An 18,028-nucleotide genomic window follows, 5' to 3' on the forward strand; every position below is an offset into this window, starting at 1 on the left:
TGTGGCTGTCACACATTTAACATGATCCCAGTCAGACTTGCCAACTTCTCTCTCCCTTTCACTGCCCTAGGTAGAGATCTAGCCTTTGGCAAGTGGCCTCATAGTTAAATTTCAAGGTGCATAACCATGATTCCATACACAGCAGCCAACATCATGCATTTAAAAGGATGGATTTATTTTGACAATCGAGTCAGTGCTACATTGCCAAAGAACCTGAGTATAGATGAGGGCAGCAAGGAGCTGTTGCTGAGCACTGAGAAGTGAAATACAAGGGGTGGGATTCTCCTTTCTGGGGACTTAAGTCCCCATGCCCACCGGAAAACAGGCGGGAATCACTCTGGACTTTTTCCTAGAAAGTCCGGGGTGATTCCCCGTCCTCAAGGGGGCCAATAGGGCCCTGGTGTGTGTCCCGCAGCTCCGGCTGCCGGTGGGGCCCTGCTGTACAGATCGCGGTTCCGCGCATGTGCACAGCGGCCATCTTTGCGTCGGCCCCCACGCAACATGGCAGCGCCCTACAGGGACCCGGTGCGGAGGAGCATAGGCCACACCCCCCCCCCCCGGAATGAGCACGCCCGATGGATGACTTGGAAAACAGATCAAGGTGACAGAATCTGAGGATTGTGGGTCTTCCAGAAGGAGTGAAAGGCCCGAGTCCGACTGAGTATTTTGTCACGATGTTGGTGAAGCTGTTGGGGGAGGGTGATGATCCCTCCCGATATGAACTGGATCGGGCTCATCGGTTGTGGAGGCATGTATCAAAGGAGAGTGAGCCGCCAAGAGTAGTGACTCTGTGTTTTCGTAGGTATAGTGTGAAGGAGAAGGTCCTGTGCTGGGCCAAGCAGAAGCGGGTGGTGCAGTGGGCTGGAGCTGGTACACGCATATATCAGGACCTTACGGTGGAGCTGGCAAGGAGGCGGGCTGCTTTCAACCGAGTGAAGAAGGCACTGTACATCAGTAAGGTGTGGTGCGGCATAGTATACCCAGCTAAGTTGAGGGTGACCTACAAATCCAAGGACTTTTATTTTGGGACGGCGGAAGCAACGGAGGTGTTTGCGAAGGCAGAAGGGCTGTGGCTGAATTGAGAAGTGGTCATGTACTGATATAGCCTCATGTAACTGTATTTTTTCACTGCGGCTGGTGTATGTGCTAAATGAGCGAACGTTGTATATACTTGGACAAGGGAAGAGAAGGGACTTTCACTTGCAATGATGGTTCTTTGGAGCTTGGGTGTATATGCGGGGTTTGTGTGCTAAAGGGGATTTCTTGGTTTTCCTGGGGCCGGACAAGGGGGAAAGAGACCCGGGCGGGGGCCCCGGCCAGTTTGGGAGTGAGGTGGGGGGAGCGCTGCAGCCATCGGAGCCTGGCAGAATAGGGCCCGATGAGTCTAGCCGGGGTGGAATGATGAGGGGGAGGAACGGAGGTTGGGGGGAGGATTTTTGTAAGAGGAAGTGGAGGGGAGGAGCCGGGAGGGGGGGGGGGGGGGGGGAGCTTGCAATGCATGGGTGTCATCTACGGTACTCTTTCGGGGATTGGATGGCATTGAATGTTAGGGGGGGGGGGAGGGACTCTATATGTTAATGGTGACCATAGGCAATTCCTAATTCCTTTCTCTTTTGTTTCTCCTTTGTTTATCCTACCGTGGGAGGGTTTGTTCTATTTGATGTTTATATTGTCAGCTGAGTCGTTGCTTGGGATGGTGGGAGAATGGGATCGTTGTTGATAAGGAAATTGACTTTGTATTGCGGGGCAGCAGGGTAGCATGGTGGTTAGCATAAATGCTTCACAGCTCCAGGGTCCCAGGTTCGATTCCCGGCTGGGTCACTGTCTGTGTGGAGTCTGCACGTCCTCCCCCTGTGTGCGTGGGTTTCCTCCGGGTGCTCCGGTTTCCTCCCACAGTCCAAAGATGTGCGGGTTAGGTGGATTGGCCATGATAAATTGCCCGTAGTGTCCTAATAAAAGTAAGGTTAAGGGGGGGGGGGGGGGGTTGTTGGGTTACAGGTATAGGGTGGATACGTGGGTTTGAGTAGGGTGATCATGGCTCGGCACAACATTGAGGGCCGAAGGGCCTGTTCTGTGCTGTACTGTTCTATGTTCTATGTATTTGTTACCACTTACTGCTTGTGGGTGGGGTGTAAATTCTGGAGAAAATGTGAAAATGGAGAATAAAAATATTTTTACAGAAAAATGAAAAAATGAAAATCGCTTATTGTCACGAGTAGGCTTCAATGAAGTTACTGTGAAAAGCCCCTAGTCGCCACATTCCGGCGCCTGTCCGGGGAGGCTGGTACGGGAATCGAACCATGCTGCTGGCCTGCTTGGTCTGCTTTAAAAGCCAGCGATTTAGCCCAGTGAGCTAAACCAGCCCCATGTCAGACTGTAAAGGATGGGGAGAAACCTGTAAAATGTGTTGCAGAGAAATATCTTGACCAGTATTTTCTCTACAGGTCAATTAGTTTAACATCAGTAATGGGTGAAGCTTTGGAAACAGTAATCAGGGAAAATATCAACAGGCACTTGGAAAGTTTTCAGTTAATATAATATAATAATCTTTATTGTCACAAGTAGGCTTACATTAACACTGTAATTAAGTTATTGTGAAAAACCCCTCGTCGCCACATTCCGGTGCCTGCTCGGGTACATAGAACATAGAACATAGAATGATACAGCGCAGTACAGGCCCTTCGGCCCACGATGTTGCACCGACATGGGAAGTCAAAAACTAAAGGCCATCTAACCTACACTATGCCATTATCATCCATATGCTTATCCAATACATTTTTAAATGCCCTCAATGTTGGCGTGTTCACTACTGTTGCAGGTAGGGCATTCCACGGCCTCACCACTCTTTGCGTAAAAAACCCACCTCTGACCTCTGTCCTATATCTATTACCCCTCAATTTAAGGCTATGTCCCCTCGTGCTAGCCACCTCCATCCGCGGGAGAAGGCTCTCGCTGTCCACCCTATCTAACCCTCTGATCATTTTGTATGCCTCTATTAAGTCACCTCTTAACCTTCTTCTCTCTAACGAAAACAACCTCAAGTCCATCAGCCTTTCCTCATAAGATTTTCCCTCCATACCAGGCAACATCCTGGTAAATCTCCTCTGCACCCGTTCCAAAGCTTCCACGTCCTTCCTATAATGAGGCGACCAGAACTGTACGCAATACTCCAAATGCGGCCGTACTAGAGTTTTGTACAACTGCAACATGACCTCATGGCTCCGGAACTCAATCCCTCTACCAATAAAGGCCAACACACCATAGGCCTTCTTCACAACCCTATCAACCTGGGTGGCAACTTTCAGGGATCTATGTACATGGACACCGAGATCCCTCTGCTCATCCACACTACCAAGAATTTTACCATTAGCCAAATATTCCGCATTTCTGTTATTCTTTCCAAAGTGAATCACCTCACACTTCTCCACATTAAACTCCATTTGCCACCTCTCAGCCCAGCTCTGCAGCTTATCTATGTCCCTCTGTAACCTGCAACATCCTTCCGCACTGTCTACAACCCCACCGACTTTAGTGTCGTCTGCAAATTTACTCACCCATCCTTCTGCGCCCTCCTCTAGGTCATTTATAAAAATGACAAACAGCAACGGCCCCAGAACAGATCCTTGTGGTACACCACTCGTAACTGAACTCCATTCTGAACATTTCCCATCAACTACCACTCTCTGTCCTCTTTCAACTAGCCAATTTCTGATCCACATCTCTAAATCACCCTCAATCCCCAGCCTCCGTATTTTCTGCAATAGACGACCGTGGGGAACCTTATCAAACGCTTTACTGAAATGTAGAAGTTTAATAATCAGTTAAGGCGCATTGACTGAAATACAGCCCAGATGAGGACGATATGAAGATAGGCTCACGGATGTTTTACATACCCGTAAGTGAAAGTGTTCTCCATCAGCCTGTCCAGCATACACCCAGCGACATCCATCCGCAACAGTGAAACAGGAAAGAACACACAGGAACATTATAATCACTCCACTGTGTCTATTGTCATAATAACAAGCCTATGTTATGTGTAAATCAACACAATTCTCTCTCAGAATTGGTTATTAGGGATTGCAGTGAACCTTACCATAAACAATAGGTGTAATTGTCACATCAATATGGAAGAAAGAATTGAATGATAACAAGATTACTAACAATATAGTGAAATGAAACAAATATAGAGATTCTTGTAATAGTTTGATTCATCTATGTATCATATTTACTCTCAATTCACAACAAGCAGGAACCTTTGAGGATTGAGAAAGTGAAAAATTATGTGATTAAGTTTATGGTGCTGGTTGATTTGATGAAGGTAAATCAAACAGTTTTTAACCCATTTCCCCTCTGTTGGCTGTTTTGCAACCCCGGTTCAGTTAAATGTCAACCTCTGAGTTTAAACAGATCCCATTTTCACAGGGGACAGTTTTCCTGTAGAGTGGAAGTCACAAATTTTAGAGGTTTGTTTTGTATTTTTAAAAATAAATTTAGAATACCCAATTATTTTATTTTCCAAGTAGTGTGGCCAATACACCTAACTTGCACATCTTTGGGTTGTGGGGGTGAAACCCACGCAGATACGGAGAGAATGTGCAAACTCCACACGGACAGTGACCTGGGGCCGGGATTCGAACCTGGGTCCTCAGCGCCGTAGTCCCAGTGCTAACCACAGCGCCACATGCCGCCCCTGAAATTTTAGAGTTGTGCAAATACTTTGAAAGGATAGATAAGCTTAGTAGAACTATTGTGGTGTCAAGTTATTTAAATACCAAGCCCTTTAATTTTTTTCTAAAATTAAGGCTGCCTATGTTAGTGAAAGTTGAAATACAGTCTGTTCTAACAATTACAATAGCTGTTTGTTAACACTTTGCCAAGGGTTATCATTATGTCAGTATTAATGCTTGGCTGTTTTCCACAATCCATATATACCTCAGCAGAGATTTTAAGTTGACAGTTTGATTTAAATCTCAAAGAGGCTATTGAAGGATTAGCTGTATTATAACCCCATGTCAAAGGCACATTTGTTTCGATAAGGGATTAAGTACTTGAGGGTATTTAAACATTTTGAATGGACTTTCATGATTGGGCGTGTTTTTAAATAAAGAGGAAGCTATATTAGATATTGAGACTTTTATTTTATTTCATCCAATATAGCCCATGAGGTCTTCCCATGGTGAATGCTAGGTGAGTTGGCATGGAGGGCGTAATGGCGATGGGTGGTCACCATAAAATGGCATTCACTATGCCAGGTTGGCACTGCCTGAGTGGCATGGCCAGGCTGCCAGGTCTGCGTGGGTTTCCTCCGGGTGCTCCGGTTTCCACCCACAGTTCAAAGATGTGCTAGTTAGGTGGATTGGCCATGCTGAATTTCCACTTGGTGTCCAGGGATATAAGGTCAGGTGGGTTTACCAGATTACGAGTTTAGGATGGGAGAGCGGGCCTTGGTAGGGTATTTTTTACGAAGGTCAGTGCAGACCCGATGGGCCGAATGACCTCTTTCTGCACTGTAAGGGATCTACGATTCTGTCTCGTTGATGACACAGCTGGGGTATGAGGGTGTCCAGCGGGGCGGCCTGGGTGAGCTCCCAAATGACCAGAGGCCTTCTGAGCATTTAAAGGACACAGGCAGCACTCAGCAGAGTGAGCAGCCAGGAGCCTGTGAATAGCACCAAAGAGTGTATTCAAAAGATAGATTACAGCAATGACGATCTGAGCGAGGCCACTCCGATCCTGAGGGACTGATCCCGAGTCCATGGACCCAAGCCACCACCTTCTCCTTCCCCGGCCAGGGCAGCCAGCAAGCCCAACACTTTTCAACAGTTTTGCAGCCATGGCGCACAGTCCAGTTTGTAAATACTTGTAGTAATTCAGGCCCATGACACGTTCACCTAAGAGGAGCGGAGCATCGCGGAAGGGCGAAACGTACTGGGCCGATGTGTCAATGGCATGGATCACTTGTGGTCTGAGATTTCGTCAACCTTGTGTGGCGGCTGCGGACTGTGTCCAGCGCCGCCACAGTCGGGGAAGGAGACATTCCGCTGGCCGGGGGGTCTTTGGCGGGGGCTGGGGAACTGGCGGATGATGGCAAGGGAGGTTACAGGGCAGCACTATATGGCAGGTGAGGTCCGCTCCCGGCCGGTGCCACGTTGTACGACACGACCACTGCAGGTCACCGCCATGCGCATGCGCGGCCACTGACCCAGCAATTCTCTGTCCATATCTGCAGGTACGTGGCATGGCTGCTAGCCTCTACCGGGAGGAGCATCGTAAGACTCGACACATGCACCGGACTTAGTCTCAAAATGGGCAGCACGGTAGCACAGTGGTTAGCACTGTTGCTTCACAACGCCAGGGTCAAAGGTTCGATTCCTGACTTGCTTCACTGTCTGTGCAGAGTCTGCACGTTCTCCCCGTGTCTGCGGAGGTTTTCTTTGGGTGCTCTGGTTTCCTCCCACTCGTCCCGAAAGACGTGCTATTAGGTAATTTGGACATTCTGAATTCTCCCACCGTGTACCCGATCAGGCGCCTGAATGTGGCGACTAGGGACTTTTCACAGTAACTTCATTGCAGCGTTACTGTAGGCCTATTTGTGGCAATAAAGATTATTAAACTATTATTAAATCGGTTTTCTCTGGGTGCTCTGGTTTCCTCCCACTCGTCCCGAAAGATGTCCTCGATTCGATTGGACATTGGAATCCATTCTCTGTCACCACCGGCGCATGCGCGAGGTGGGTTTCTCTTCCGCTTTGGCGGCCGCGGAGGAGAAAGAGTGCACCCAGGGCACTGGCCCGGAGTCTGAGCGGGGGGCCCCGATCGCAGGCCTGGCCACCGTGGGGGCACCCCCCGGGGTCCGATCGGCACGCGCCCCCCCCCCCAGGACCCCGGGGGCCCGGTCGCGCTGCCGATCCCGCCGCCACCAGAGGTGGTTCAAACCTCGGCGGCGGGAGAGGCCTCCCAGTGGCGGGACTTCGGCCCATCGCGGGCCGGAGAATCGCTGCAGGGGCCTCGCCGATCGGAATGGCGTGATTCTCGCTGCCGCCACTTCCCGGGTAGCGGAGAATCTCTGCCACAGGGGGGGCGGGATTTTCGGCAGGGTCGGAGAATTTCGCCCCAGAAGTGGTCATTTGGCACATGGAGTCTGCGCCGACACATGAACAACACCTGCCCTACTGACCTAATCCCATTTATAGAGTCATAGCGGTTTACAGGAAGGCCCATAGCCTTGAATGTTATGACCTGAGAAGTGCTCATCCAGGTACTTTTTAAAGGATGTGAAGCAACCCATCTCTACCAACCTCCCAGGCAATGCATTCCGGACCATCACCACCCTCTAGATAAAATTACATAACCTCACATTCCTCTTCCCCTCCCCCCCCCCCCTCCCGACCAAACCTCTTGGCCCTCAAAATGGACCAGTCCCAATTCTCCTCTGGTTGGAGGACTGAGAACAGAGCATCTTGGCCACAATCTTTTCAGTATCCAGTGTCTTCAGCCATTTTTTGATATCACGTGGAGTGAATCGAATTGGCTGAAGACTGACATCTGTGATTCTGGGGGAGAGCGAGATGGATCATCCAGTTGGCACTTCTGGCTGAATGCTGTTGCAAATTTTTCAGCCTTGTCTTTTGCACGGATTTGTTGGGCTCCTCCATCATTGAGAATGGGGATATTTGTGGAGCCTCCTCTTCCAGTGAGTTGTTTAATTGTCCACCATTCACAGTTGGATGTGGCAGTACTGCAGATCTTAGATCTGATGTGTTCATTGTAGAATCGCATAGCTCTAACAATTACGTGCTACTTATGCTGTTTGGCACACAAGTAGTCCTGTGTGCCAAACGGCTTCACCGGGATGACTTCTTGGGGTGAATTCTCTGCCTGTCCAGCCGTGTGTTCTTCAGCGGTGGGTCATCGCTGGCAGCGGGATTCTCCGTTCCCGCCATCGCCCTCTGGGATTTCCCATTTTGCCATCCCTCCCCACCAAGAAACCCGCAGGCGGTGGTGTGCTGCTGGTGGAACAGAGAATCCAGCTGGCGGAACAGAGATTCCAGCTGCCGGAACAGAGAATCCAGCTGGCGGAACAAAGAATCCAGCTGGCGGAACAGAGACTCCAGCTGGCGGAACAGAGAATCCAGCTGGCGGAACAGAGAATCCAGCTGGCGGAACAGAGAATCCAGCTGGCGGAACAGAGAATCCAGCTGGCGGAACAGAGAATCCAGCTGGCGGAACAGAGAATCCAGCTGGCGGAACAGAGACTCCAGCTGGCGGAACAGAGACTCCAGCTGGCGGAACAGAGAATCCAGCTGGCGGAACAGAGAATCCAGCTGGCGGAACAGAGAATCCAGCTGGCGGAACAGAGAATCCAGCTGGCGGAACAGAGAATCCAGCTGGCGGAACAGAGAATCCAGCTGGCGGAACAGAGAATCCAGCTGGCGGAACAGAGAATCCAGCTGGCGGAACAGAGAATCCAGCTGGCGGAACAGAGAATCCAGCTGGCGGAACAGAGAATCCAGCTGGCGGAACAGAGACTCCAGCTGGCGGAACAGAGACTCCAGCTGGCGGAACAGAGAATCCAGCTGGCGGAACAGAGAATCCAGCTGGCGGAACAGAGAATCCAGCTGGCGGAACAGAGAATCCAGCTGGCGGAACAGAGAATCCAGCTGGCGGAACAGAGAATCCAGCTGGCGGAACAGAGAATCCAGCTGGCGGAACAGAGACTCCAGCTGGCGGAACAGAGAATCCAGCTGGCGGAACAGAGAATCCAGCTGGCGGAACAGAGAATCCAGCTGGCGGAACAGAGAATCCAGCTGGCGGAACAGAGAATCCAGCTGGCGGAACAGAGAATCCAGCTGGCGGAACAGAGAATCCAGCTGGCGGAACAGAGAATCCAGCTGGCGGAACAGAGAATCCAGCTGGCGGAACAGAGAATCCAGCTGGCGGAGAATTCACCCCCTAAATTTACTACGTCCCTTAGGAGGTTTGTATTTTAGTCATTAAACCCCAGAGTAAGTACACACCTTAGTGAGTGTCTCAGTAAATACAACCAAGAACAACTACACACCTTAGTAATTACATATCTCAGTAAGTACATACGTTTATTCTCTGCTGAATGTCGACTGGCGTGATCAAGTCTCTCCACGTACACCATGATGAAAAGGTTTTCTTAAGATATACAAAGTCAAAAACATTCCCCTTTTTAGGGATTTGCAAAGCTCGGGGAAATTTTAAATCTTTCGGCCGGGGGTGTGATGAGTCCAATTCACAGAGATTGCTGAAGAAATCACTAAATCTGCAAATTAAAATATTGGTTTAAATAGAATTATCCATGATAGATTATGAGATAGATACAAACCCGTTTTCATTTTGAGCTACAATGAAGATATACATTACAATACTGGGTGGCACGGCAGCACAGTGGTTAGCATTGTTGCTTCACAGCGCCAGGATCCCGGGTTCGATTCACGGCTTGGGTCAATATCTGTGCAGAGTCTGCACGTTCTCCCCGTGTCTGCGTGGGTTTCCTCCATGTGCTCCGGTTTCCTCCCACAGTCCAAAGATTTGCCCTTGGTGTCCAAAAAGGTGGGGTGGGGTTACTGGGTTACGAGGATAGGGTGGAGGTGTGGGCTTGGGTAGGGTGCTCTTTCCAAGGGCCGGTGCAGACCCGATGGGCTGAATAGCCTCCTTCTGCACTGTAAATGAAATGATTCTATGATATCAGAATGATACGATAGCCCGAATCTGCCCAGAAATGGCAATAATCGCTGGATTGCCATTGAAATTCCCCCCACTCAACACATTTCTAGTACTGCATTCCCAGCCAGGCTTTCACAAAACTGTGCCGTGTGTCCATCATGGAACTCCATTTGAACAGTAAAATCAGGGGAAGACTGGACTCTCCCATTTTCACAGCATCTTCAACCCTACAGTAAGTTTAAATGTCTAGTTTGAATGTTAGTGAATTATGAATGGATGGATGATTGGGTTGGTGGGGGAGGTGGACGTGGGTCGGGGGGATAGTCATATCAGATCGGGGGGGTGGTTGGGTCATGTTGGGAGGGCGGTCAGGTCAGGGGGTAGTTGGGTCAGATTGTGGCTGGTCAGGTTGTCAGGGAGTGTGGTGTCAGTTCTGAAGTTACCCAGGCATTGAACTAGATGGTGGGTGGATAAGGGAGTAGCTAGGTGAGGCGGTGGGGTGGGTGAGGCAGCGGGTGGGTGGGTGAGTGGCAGGTAGATGGGGTAGTGAGCAGGTAAAGAAGCAGGTGGGTGAGGTTGGCATGTGAGGGGGCGAGTGGGTGAGGGGATTGGTAGATGAGGGGCAGGTAGGTGAGGTGGTGGGAATATGAGGGGCAGGTGAGTGAGTGGGCGGCTGGTTGAGGGCATGAATGGGTGAGATGGTGGATGGGCAAGGTGGGCGGGCGGGTGAGGTGGCAGGAGGGTGAGGGCCTGGGAGAGTGGGTTGTGGGTGGGTGGGTGGGTCATGCTGGCTTCTATGTGGCCTGAAATCTGCACCTCTCTTTTCCCCACTGGGACCCACTTGCACCATTGGAAATTTATACTCTTCTGCCCTCTGGATGCACTGGCCTCCAGTGTTATGCCAGCTTCTCCGAATTAGAAGGCAGGACAACCCACACTGCAAACAGTATCCCCACCCTCGACCCTGCTCCCTCGCTATCACTGGCCTTGTAACTAGTGAGCAGACACTTTGCCTGTTGTAAGTGGTAGTGTCCTGGGTCACCATGGTCCCTTCCTTTCTCCAGAACATTTCCACGTAAGAACAGTCTGACAGGACATTGGAAAGGGAATATTGGGAAGCGATTGCCCTCACTCCACAGTGCAATTTCCATTTCTCCATCTCTCTCCCTGACAACTAAAGCCGGCAGCTCTAACCTTGTGGTCATGTTGGAAGCTGGGGTGAGTTTTCGATCCCAAATCCGCACAATCATTCAGACTTCCCATTTCCTCCACCTCAGAAATCAGCAGTTGCTGCTGAAATCCACTGCACCTGGGTTTTCACTGAGCTAGCCATTGCCAATGGGGGGGGGGGAAGAGTGAGAAGGGAAATGACAATAACACCTTCTGCAACACAGTGACCCAGTGATGCACTATCAGTTATGACGAGATGCGAGTAGAGAGTATACATAGTTACATAGAGGCTTTAGTAATCGAGGCTTTATTAAGCAGAGATGTGTAGCCTCCTGCAGCTGCTGCCGAAATGGCTCTGTGAGCACACATATTTGTACTCCGCCTACTGGGCGGAGCCAGCAGGCAGGGATCCCCCCCCGTACCTGTAGTACAGGAGGCTTACCGTATTACATCTCATGTATGTGATATATACAACAGTGGTGACTACCACACCCAGTAACCTTTCTGAATAATGATCACTTAGAATTATTTCACCCCTTGGTCTGTGATGGGCTGTTACACCAAATTAGACTTGACTTGAGGTTTTAAAACCCCGTAATGCCTTGAGAAAGTCAGGAATGTCCAAGGTAAAGCAATAATAACGGAAAATTCATGAGAGGGCCATTCCTATTAGTATCAATACCTAATGTAAATAGATCATAGAATTTACAGTGCAGAAGGAGGCCATTCGGCCCATCAAGTCTGCACCAGCCCTTGTAAAGAGCGCCCTACTTACGCCCACACCTCCACCCTATCCCTGTAACCCAGTAACCACACCTCACCTTTTTGCACACTAAGGGCAATTTAGCATGGCCAATCAAGCTAACCTGCACATCTTTGGACTGTGGGAGGAAACCGGAGTATCTGGAGGAAACCCACGCAGACGCGGGGAGAATGTGCAGACTCCGCACAGACAGTGACCCAAGCTGGGAATCGAGCCTGGGACCCTGGAGCTATGAAACAACAGTGCTAACTACTGTGCTACCGTGTCGCCCAAATATGTCCACCATTACTGCTGGTGACAAATCCTCAAGGGCTCATTGTGCTGGAATGGTTCTCTTCCCCTTAACCCCTGAACTCTGATGACTGCCCCCGACTCTCAACCCATGACCTATCTCTGAACCCTGAACCATCCCCATGTCACATCCCTCTGGCCACTGACCCAAACCCCCACCCTCACCTCGATGCTCCTCCCACCCATTCCATCCTCTGCCTCGGCACTAATGTCTCCAACTTTGCAACATCTGGAAAAAGTCACTTACATCTAAATCTAGCCCTTTTAGTGCCAAGTGGCAGATTGTGCTGGTCATCATATTTGATTATGCTGGGAGATGAGATCTTCTGTTTCTTGGATAGTAACAGGCTATTAATCTCCAGATGCTGTCAGTCACACCCACTCACACTAAATTAAATTTGGGTGAAAGCTTTAAAGATCAAGCAAGGAGCTTAGTGACAAATGTAATGAAGCTGTTTACTTCAGAATCAAATCCTGTGTGAAGGATTTCTCAGTCCAGCTGAGACAGTGCCGTAGACTATTCTATAACTAACATTCATTGGCAAAATGAAAAAAGCATGAATTATAACTTTGAGAAACAGCAAAATAGCAAGTTTTTATTACATTTCATACCCTGCATCATGCCTCAAGACTCATTGTATGAGATCCATTATCAGCACCAACTTGGAAAAGGTTCACCTCTCACATCTAACTCCACCCATTGAGCATCACAATAATTCTGAGAGATATTGGCCAGAGTTGTCCAGCCGTAGGGATTACCTGTTCCTGCCGGCAGCGCACCCTGGCCTGAGGGTTTCTCAGAGGCGTGGGGTCGGTTGATTGGAAATCCCAATGTCAAGCGGCGGGAACTGAGAATCCTGCCGCGAGTGAACAACGCACCGTCGAGAGACATGTGGCTGGGGGACCGGAGAATCCCGCCCAAAGTGTCTGTCGATTGCCCTGACGGCTGGAAGCCCCACCTCCAACCTAGTAACGGCCAATAACCATCCTTCCCATGGGCTGACTCCTACCACCGGACCTTTTAGCCGGGGTGGGTGGAGTGGGGAGTGGGGGGGCGGGGGGTGAGTTGCAGGACAGGGGGAGTATGAGACGATGGCATTCTGAATAATTCAACCCTAACATGGAAGAAAGGCAAAGGGAATTGAATCACAAATCACTTCAAGCGGTGATGCAGGTTAATGAGGTAAACAAAACCACAAGTTCATTTCTTAAGGGATAGAATTGAAAAAGTAGGCTCGCTATACTTAACCTTGTCCAGACAAGAATACATTGGGTGGGATTCTCCATTTCTAAGACTAAGTGTTGACGCCAACGCGGAATTTGATGACAGACAAACTGGCACCGCAACTGTACCGATACTGCTACCGTTGAGGTGCAAGCACCGGTGCCCCGTGGAACACAATCGATTCCCATGAAAAACGGTGCAGGACTGGCTGGGTCCATGACTGACATTCAGGAGGCTGAAAAGCTGCAGTCACAAATACACATTACACTCCCCACACACGTTATACCAGCCAGGAACATGGGGCAGGTTGAGCTGGAGTGCGCCCATACAGCTGATGAGTCGGCTGGGGCCAGACTGCACCCAAGGGGGTGCCGTGGGGTGACAAATAAACGACCGATGGCAGTAAGTTCACAGTGGGCTGTTAGCGGCGTGCACAGCTGCATAGCTGTCTTACCGGCTGCAGCAATGGTGCTCTGTGCCCGTCCATCCCGATCCCACAGCCCACCTACTGGTCACCCCCGCTACATCCCCCAGCACTGGCAGAACCCTCCCCCCTCCCGGCCAGCGGCACAACTTTCAGCAAACTGGCAATGTTGGACACCTTTCGTACCCCCTCTCTCTCCCTCAGCAGTCACCATGCCAGTTTCACGATTGTTGAAAGCACAAGTGACCATGCCATTGGGAACTCGGCCCATCGGTGGCAGAGAATCATGGAGGCCCTGGAGAATACCAGGTCAGGCCCGCTAATGATATTCAAACAGTGTTTACTGCACTGCAGAGTAAAATGCGTTGACACCATTTTTAAGGTGACGGAGAATCGCGATTTGCCGTCAAATTGGCACCTGGCGTTGGAAGCTATTCTCCGCCCGATCGCATTTCCTCATTTTTACGTCGGCTAACAGAGAATCCCGCCCATTGTGTCCAATCCTGATCAGGATATTAAAACAAGGGTATTGAGGCACTAAGAGGATTCAAACAGATTTTAAAAGGGTGATACCAGAAAGGCAAAGGTCATTCTTATTCAGAAGAGATGAACAGGTTTGGTTTCCTTCTCTCAAGAAGAGTCTGAGGGGTGATTTCAGAATCATAGACTTGTTATGGTGCAGAAGGAGAACATTTGGTCCATCATGTCTGCACCGCTTTCCAAACAAGCATTGAGATATTTAAAATTCTGACAAGATTGAGAAACATGGAGAGAATGTTTCCTCTTGTGGGGTATGGCCGCCCGCAAAGGATAATGGGAATTGTGGTCAAGTCGGGACAAAGACAGTGCACAGCCCCTGTGTATTGTGCAAAGGAAAAGCAGACCAAACCGAAACTTGCACCTGTTAAAAGTCAATCACCGATTTCCCCAGGACAATAGACTCAGATTAAGGAATAGCAACAGTAGCAGACTCCCCGGCACCACCTTATTTGGCAAGGCATACACACTTGGAACAATAACGACTAGGACCCGCCCAGCCATCAAGGTACCCACCCCTAATTGGCCGGTATCGATCAGAGTGATCGAGATCCTATCGATCCATTGGATCCTGAGTTAATCCCACCCAAAAGGGCGCGAAAGAGAAGAAGGATAAGAAGCACTGCGCACTAAGGATCGGTCTCTTTTGGGATTGGCCTGTGCCCACACCAACTGCAGCATAACCACCAGCCAAGTTCAAGACCCACGATTGCTACCTGAGAGAGAGGAGTCGCAGCCAAGATGAACCTGATGTTTTCCAACCAACATACATGGGGACTCAGGTAAAGGCCTCATCTCCCGCACAGAGCCGGTCATCCAGAAGTTAAGTAAAGGTCATCTTAGTTGATAGGTGTAGTTTAATGCGTAGCTGCGTGTATCATTGCACAGAGAAATAAGTCTTGTGATTAATACTAAACTGTCATTTGGTCAATACAAGAAACGTACTCGCGGCTTGTGGTTTATTATTAAAAGTAGCAACAGGGGAAGAGCATAAGGTTGTCAATATAAGACGGTCACCGAGAAATCCAAGCGGGAATGAATTGTAAATGTTGCAAAGAACTGGCTAAATTCTTGTCTGTTTTGTGTTTCTCTTTTTAATCCCTGTCCCTGCAACATTGCAGATTTTGTTCTAAACTGCAGACTTTGGTCAAACTGAAAACACCCCTGGTCTAATGTACTACTAGGTCTCCCCTTGATGCTCTGTGGCTCAGCCCATGGTGTTATTTTTATGCTCTTGGAAGCGGCCAATGGTGCCTCTGAAATTGTGGGACATCTTCTGACCTAGCTTGGGATTGGACCAGAGAGCTGCTGGAAGATTCTGAAATCCCAGGCCAGCTCCATTTTGTTCTCAGTTCTGTGCTGACTTGAAATGCAGCACACACCAAGGCACTCTCCTCTATTTCAGCCTGGTGATTTAAATGTTTCCAACCAGCCTGGGAAGTAACTTCTGCCTTAAATGTCTCCAGCTAGGTGGGTGAAAGTGTAAAACTCTGAAAGGCCTGCCGATTTAAATTTTAGAATTAGAATTAGAACAGTACAGCACAGAACAGGCCCTTCGGCCCTCGATGTTGTGCCGAACAATGATCACCCTACTTAAACCCACGTAACCCATATACCCATAACCCAACAATCCCCCCATTAACCTTACACTACGGGCAATTTAGCATGGCCAATCCACCTAACCCGCACATCTTTGGACTGTGGGAGGAAACCGGAGCACCCGGAGGAAACCCACGCACACACAGAGGGGACGTGCAGACTCCACACAGACAGTGACCCAGCCGGGAATCGAACCTGGGATCCTGGAGCTGTTAAGCATTGATGCTAACCACCATGCTACCGTGAGGCCCAGCGTGTTTCCAGCGAGCCTGTAAAAGTGACCCACGAGAAGAACAAGTTAGACATTTCTATCCTGATTGAGAACTGTGAAGCCAGTACTCCAAATTCTCTCTCCCTATCAGATTCTTCCTCAGGTTTCAGAACAAGGAGAGGGACTGTTTAAAAGCCCACTTAAAACCCTCATGCTGAGAGAGAGTTTCAACTCAGTGAAGCTATTAGTCCATCTGGTGGATGCAAGCTAGAATTGCGCAGACCTGAGGGGATCCGTCAGTGTGAGACTGAGGTCAGTGAGGCGGAAGTGACTCCTCAGAAGGAAATCTACAGCCTGCCGGTTCTAATCGATGCCAGACATTAGAAGATCCTAACCAATCAATTATTGCAACGCTTCACATCTGTGGAAGATCACCAGCCACAAAGGCCACTACCTCAACAGCAAGGAACCATCTCAGGCCCTTTTAATCCCTGTATTTTCAATCCTTTCCCTACCCCCAAGGTATGTTTGTCTTGTGTGTGTCTGGGTGGAGAGTGGGATGGGAGATTGGGGAAGAATAGATTAGCAGACCATTGTTTCATCCTGACCATTATATATCATTTTTCCTTTGTTGTAAACACATTTTTAAAACATATTTTACAAATCTGGTGCCTGTAACTCATTGGAGCATTCAAGTGTTAAAGATCTCAGGAAAATACACAAATTATTGGTTAATTCACCACTTGTGTTGGGACTCCAGGGTCTGCGGGGCTGGAATTTTTCACACAATCATCCAGGGAGTTGTAACAATGTATTCAAGAGGAGGGAACATAGATTTACATTTATAGAATTAGAAGCAGGAGTTGTGAATGGAGTATGAATGTTAGCATGGGCTGAATCATAAAATGTACATTGCAAAAGGAGGCCATTCGGCCCATCGAGTCTGCAACGGCCCTTGAAAAGAGCACCCTACCTAAGCCCACACCCCCACCCTATCCCCATAACCCAAAGAGAAGGAATTGGTGGATGTTGAGTCTGGCGAAGGTTGTGTAGATAGCCTGGATCACATTGAGATCCAAAAAGATGAGGTGTTGGGCATCTTGAAAAATATTAAGGTGGATAAGTCCCCAGGGCCTGATGGGATCTACCCCAGAATACTGAAGGAGGCAAGAGAGGACATTGCTGAGGCCCTGACAGAAATCTTTGGATCCTCACTGTCTTCAGGTGATGTCCCGGAGGACTGAAGAATAGCCAATGTTGTTCCTTTCTTTAAGAAGGGTAGCAAAGATAATCCAGGGAACTACGGGTCGGTGAGCCTTACATCAGTGGTAGGGAAATTACTGGAGAGAATTCTTCGAGACAGGATCTACTCTCATTTGGAAGCAAGTGGTCATATTAGCGAGAGGCAGCACGGTTTTGTGAAGGGGAGGTGGGTCTCACTACCTTGATAGAGTTTTTCGAGGCGGTCACGAAGATGATTGATGCAGGTAGGGCAGTGGATGTTGTCTATGTGGACTTCAGTGAGGCCTTTAACAAGGTCCCTCATGGCAGACTGGTACAAAAGGTAAAGTCACACGGGATCAGAGATGAGCTGGCAAGGTGGATACAGAACTGGCTACGTCATAGAAGGCAGAGAGTAGCAATGGAAGATACTTTTCTGATTTGAGGGCTGCAACCTTTGCTGTTCGTATATAAATGACTTGGAGGAAAATGTAAGTCATCTGATTAGTAAGTTTGCAGACGACACAAAGGTTCGTGGAATTGCGGATAGCGATGAGGGCTGTCAGAGGATACAGCAGGATTTAGATTGTTTGGAGAATTGGGCAGAGAGATGGCAGATGGAGTTTAATCCGAACAAATGTGAGGTAATGCATTTTGGAAGATCTAATGCAGGTAGGGAATATACAGTGAATGGTAGAACCCTCAAGAGTATTGACAGTCAGAGAGATCTAGGTGTACAGGTCCACAGGTCACTGAAGAGGGCAACAACAGGTGGAGAAGGTAGTCAAGAAGGCATACGACATGCTTGCCTTCATTGGCTGGGGCATTGAGTATAAGAATGGGAAAGTCATGTTGCAGCTGTATGAAACCTTAGGCCACACTTGGAGAATAGTG

The 18,028-nt window shown here is 49.1% G+C and overlaps 1 protein-coding gene across 1 annotated transcript in view; it reads right to left on the reverse strand.

The window, feature by feature from the left end:
* LOC119973221 (dynein heavy chain 3, axonemal-like) overlaps nucleotides 1-18,028 on the reverse strand; it is a 714,697-nt gene that overhangs the window by 344,781 nt on the left and 351,888 nt on the right. The window contains exons 30-31 of the mRNA XM_038810887.1: nucleotides 9,094-9,289; nucleotides 3,894-3,920 (exon numbers count right to left, since the gene is read on the reverse strand). Coding sequence (XP_038666815.1) covers nucleotides 3,894-3,920; nucleotides 9,094-9,289 — 223 coding nt within the window. The remainder of the gene's footprint in view (nucleotides 1-3,893; nucleotides 3,921-9,093; nucleotides 9,290-18,028) is intronic.

The sequence above is a fragment of the Scyliorhinus canicula genome, chromosome 11 (genome assembly GCF_902713615.1).
Source record: "Scyliorhinus canicula chromosome 11, sScyCan1.1, whole genome shotgun sequence".
Lineage (NCBI taxonomy): Eukaryota > Metazoa > Chordata > Chondrichthyes > Carcharhiniformes > Scyliorhinidae > Scyliorhinus > Scyliorhinus canicula.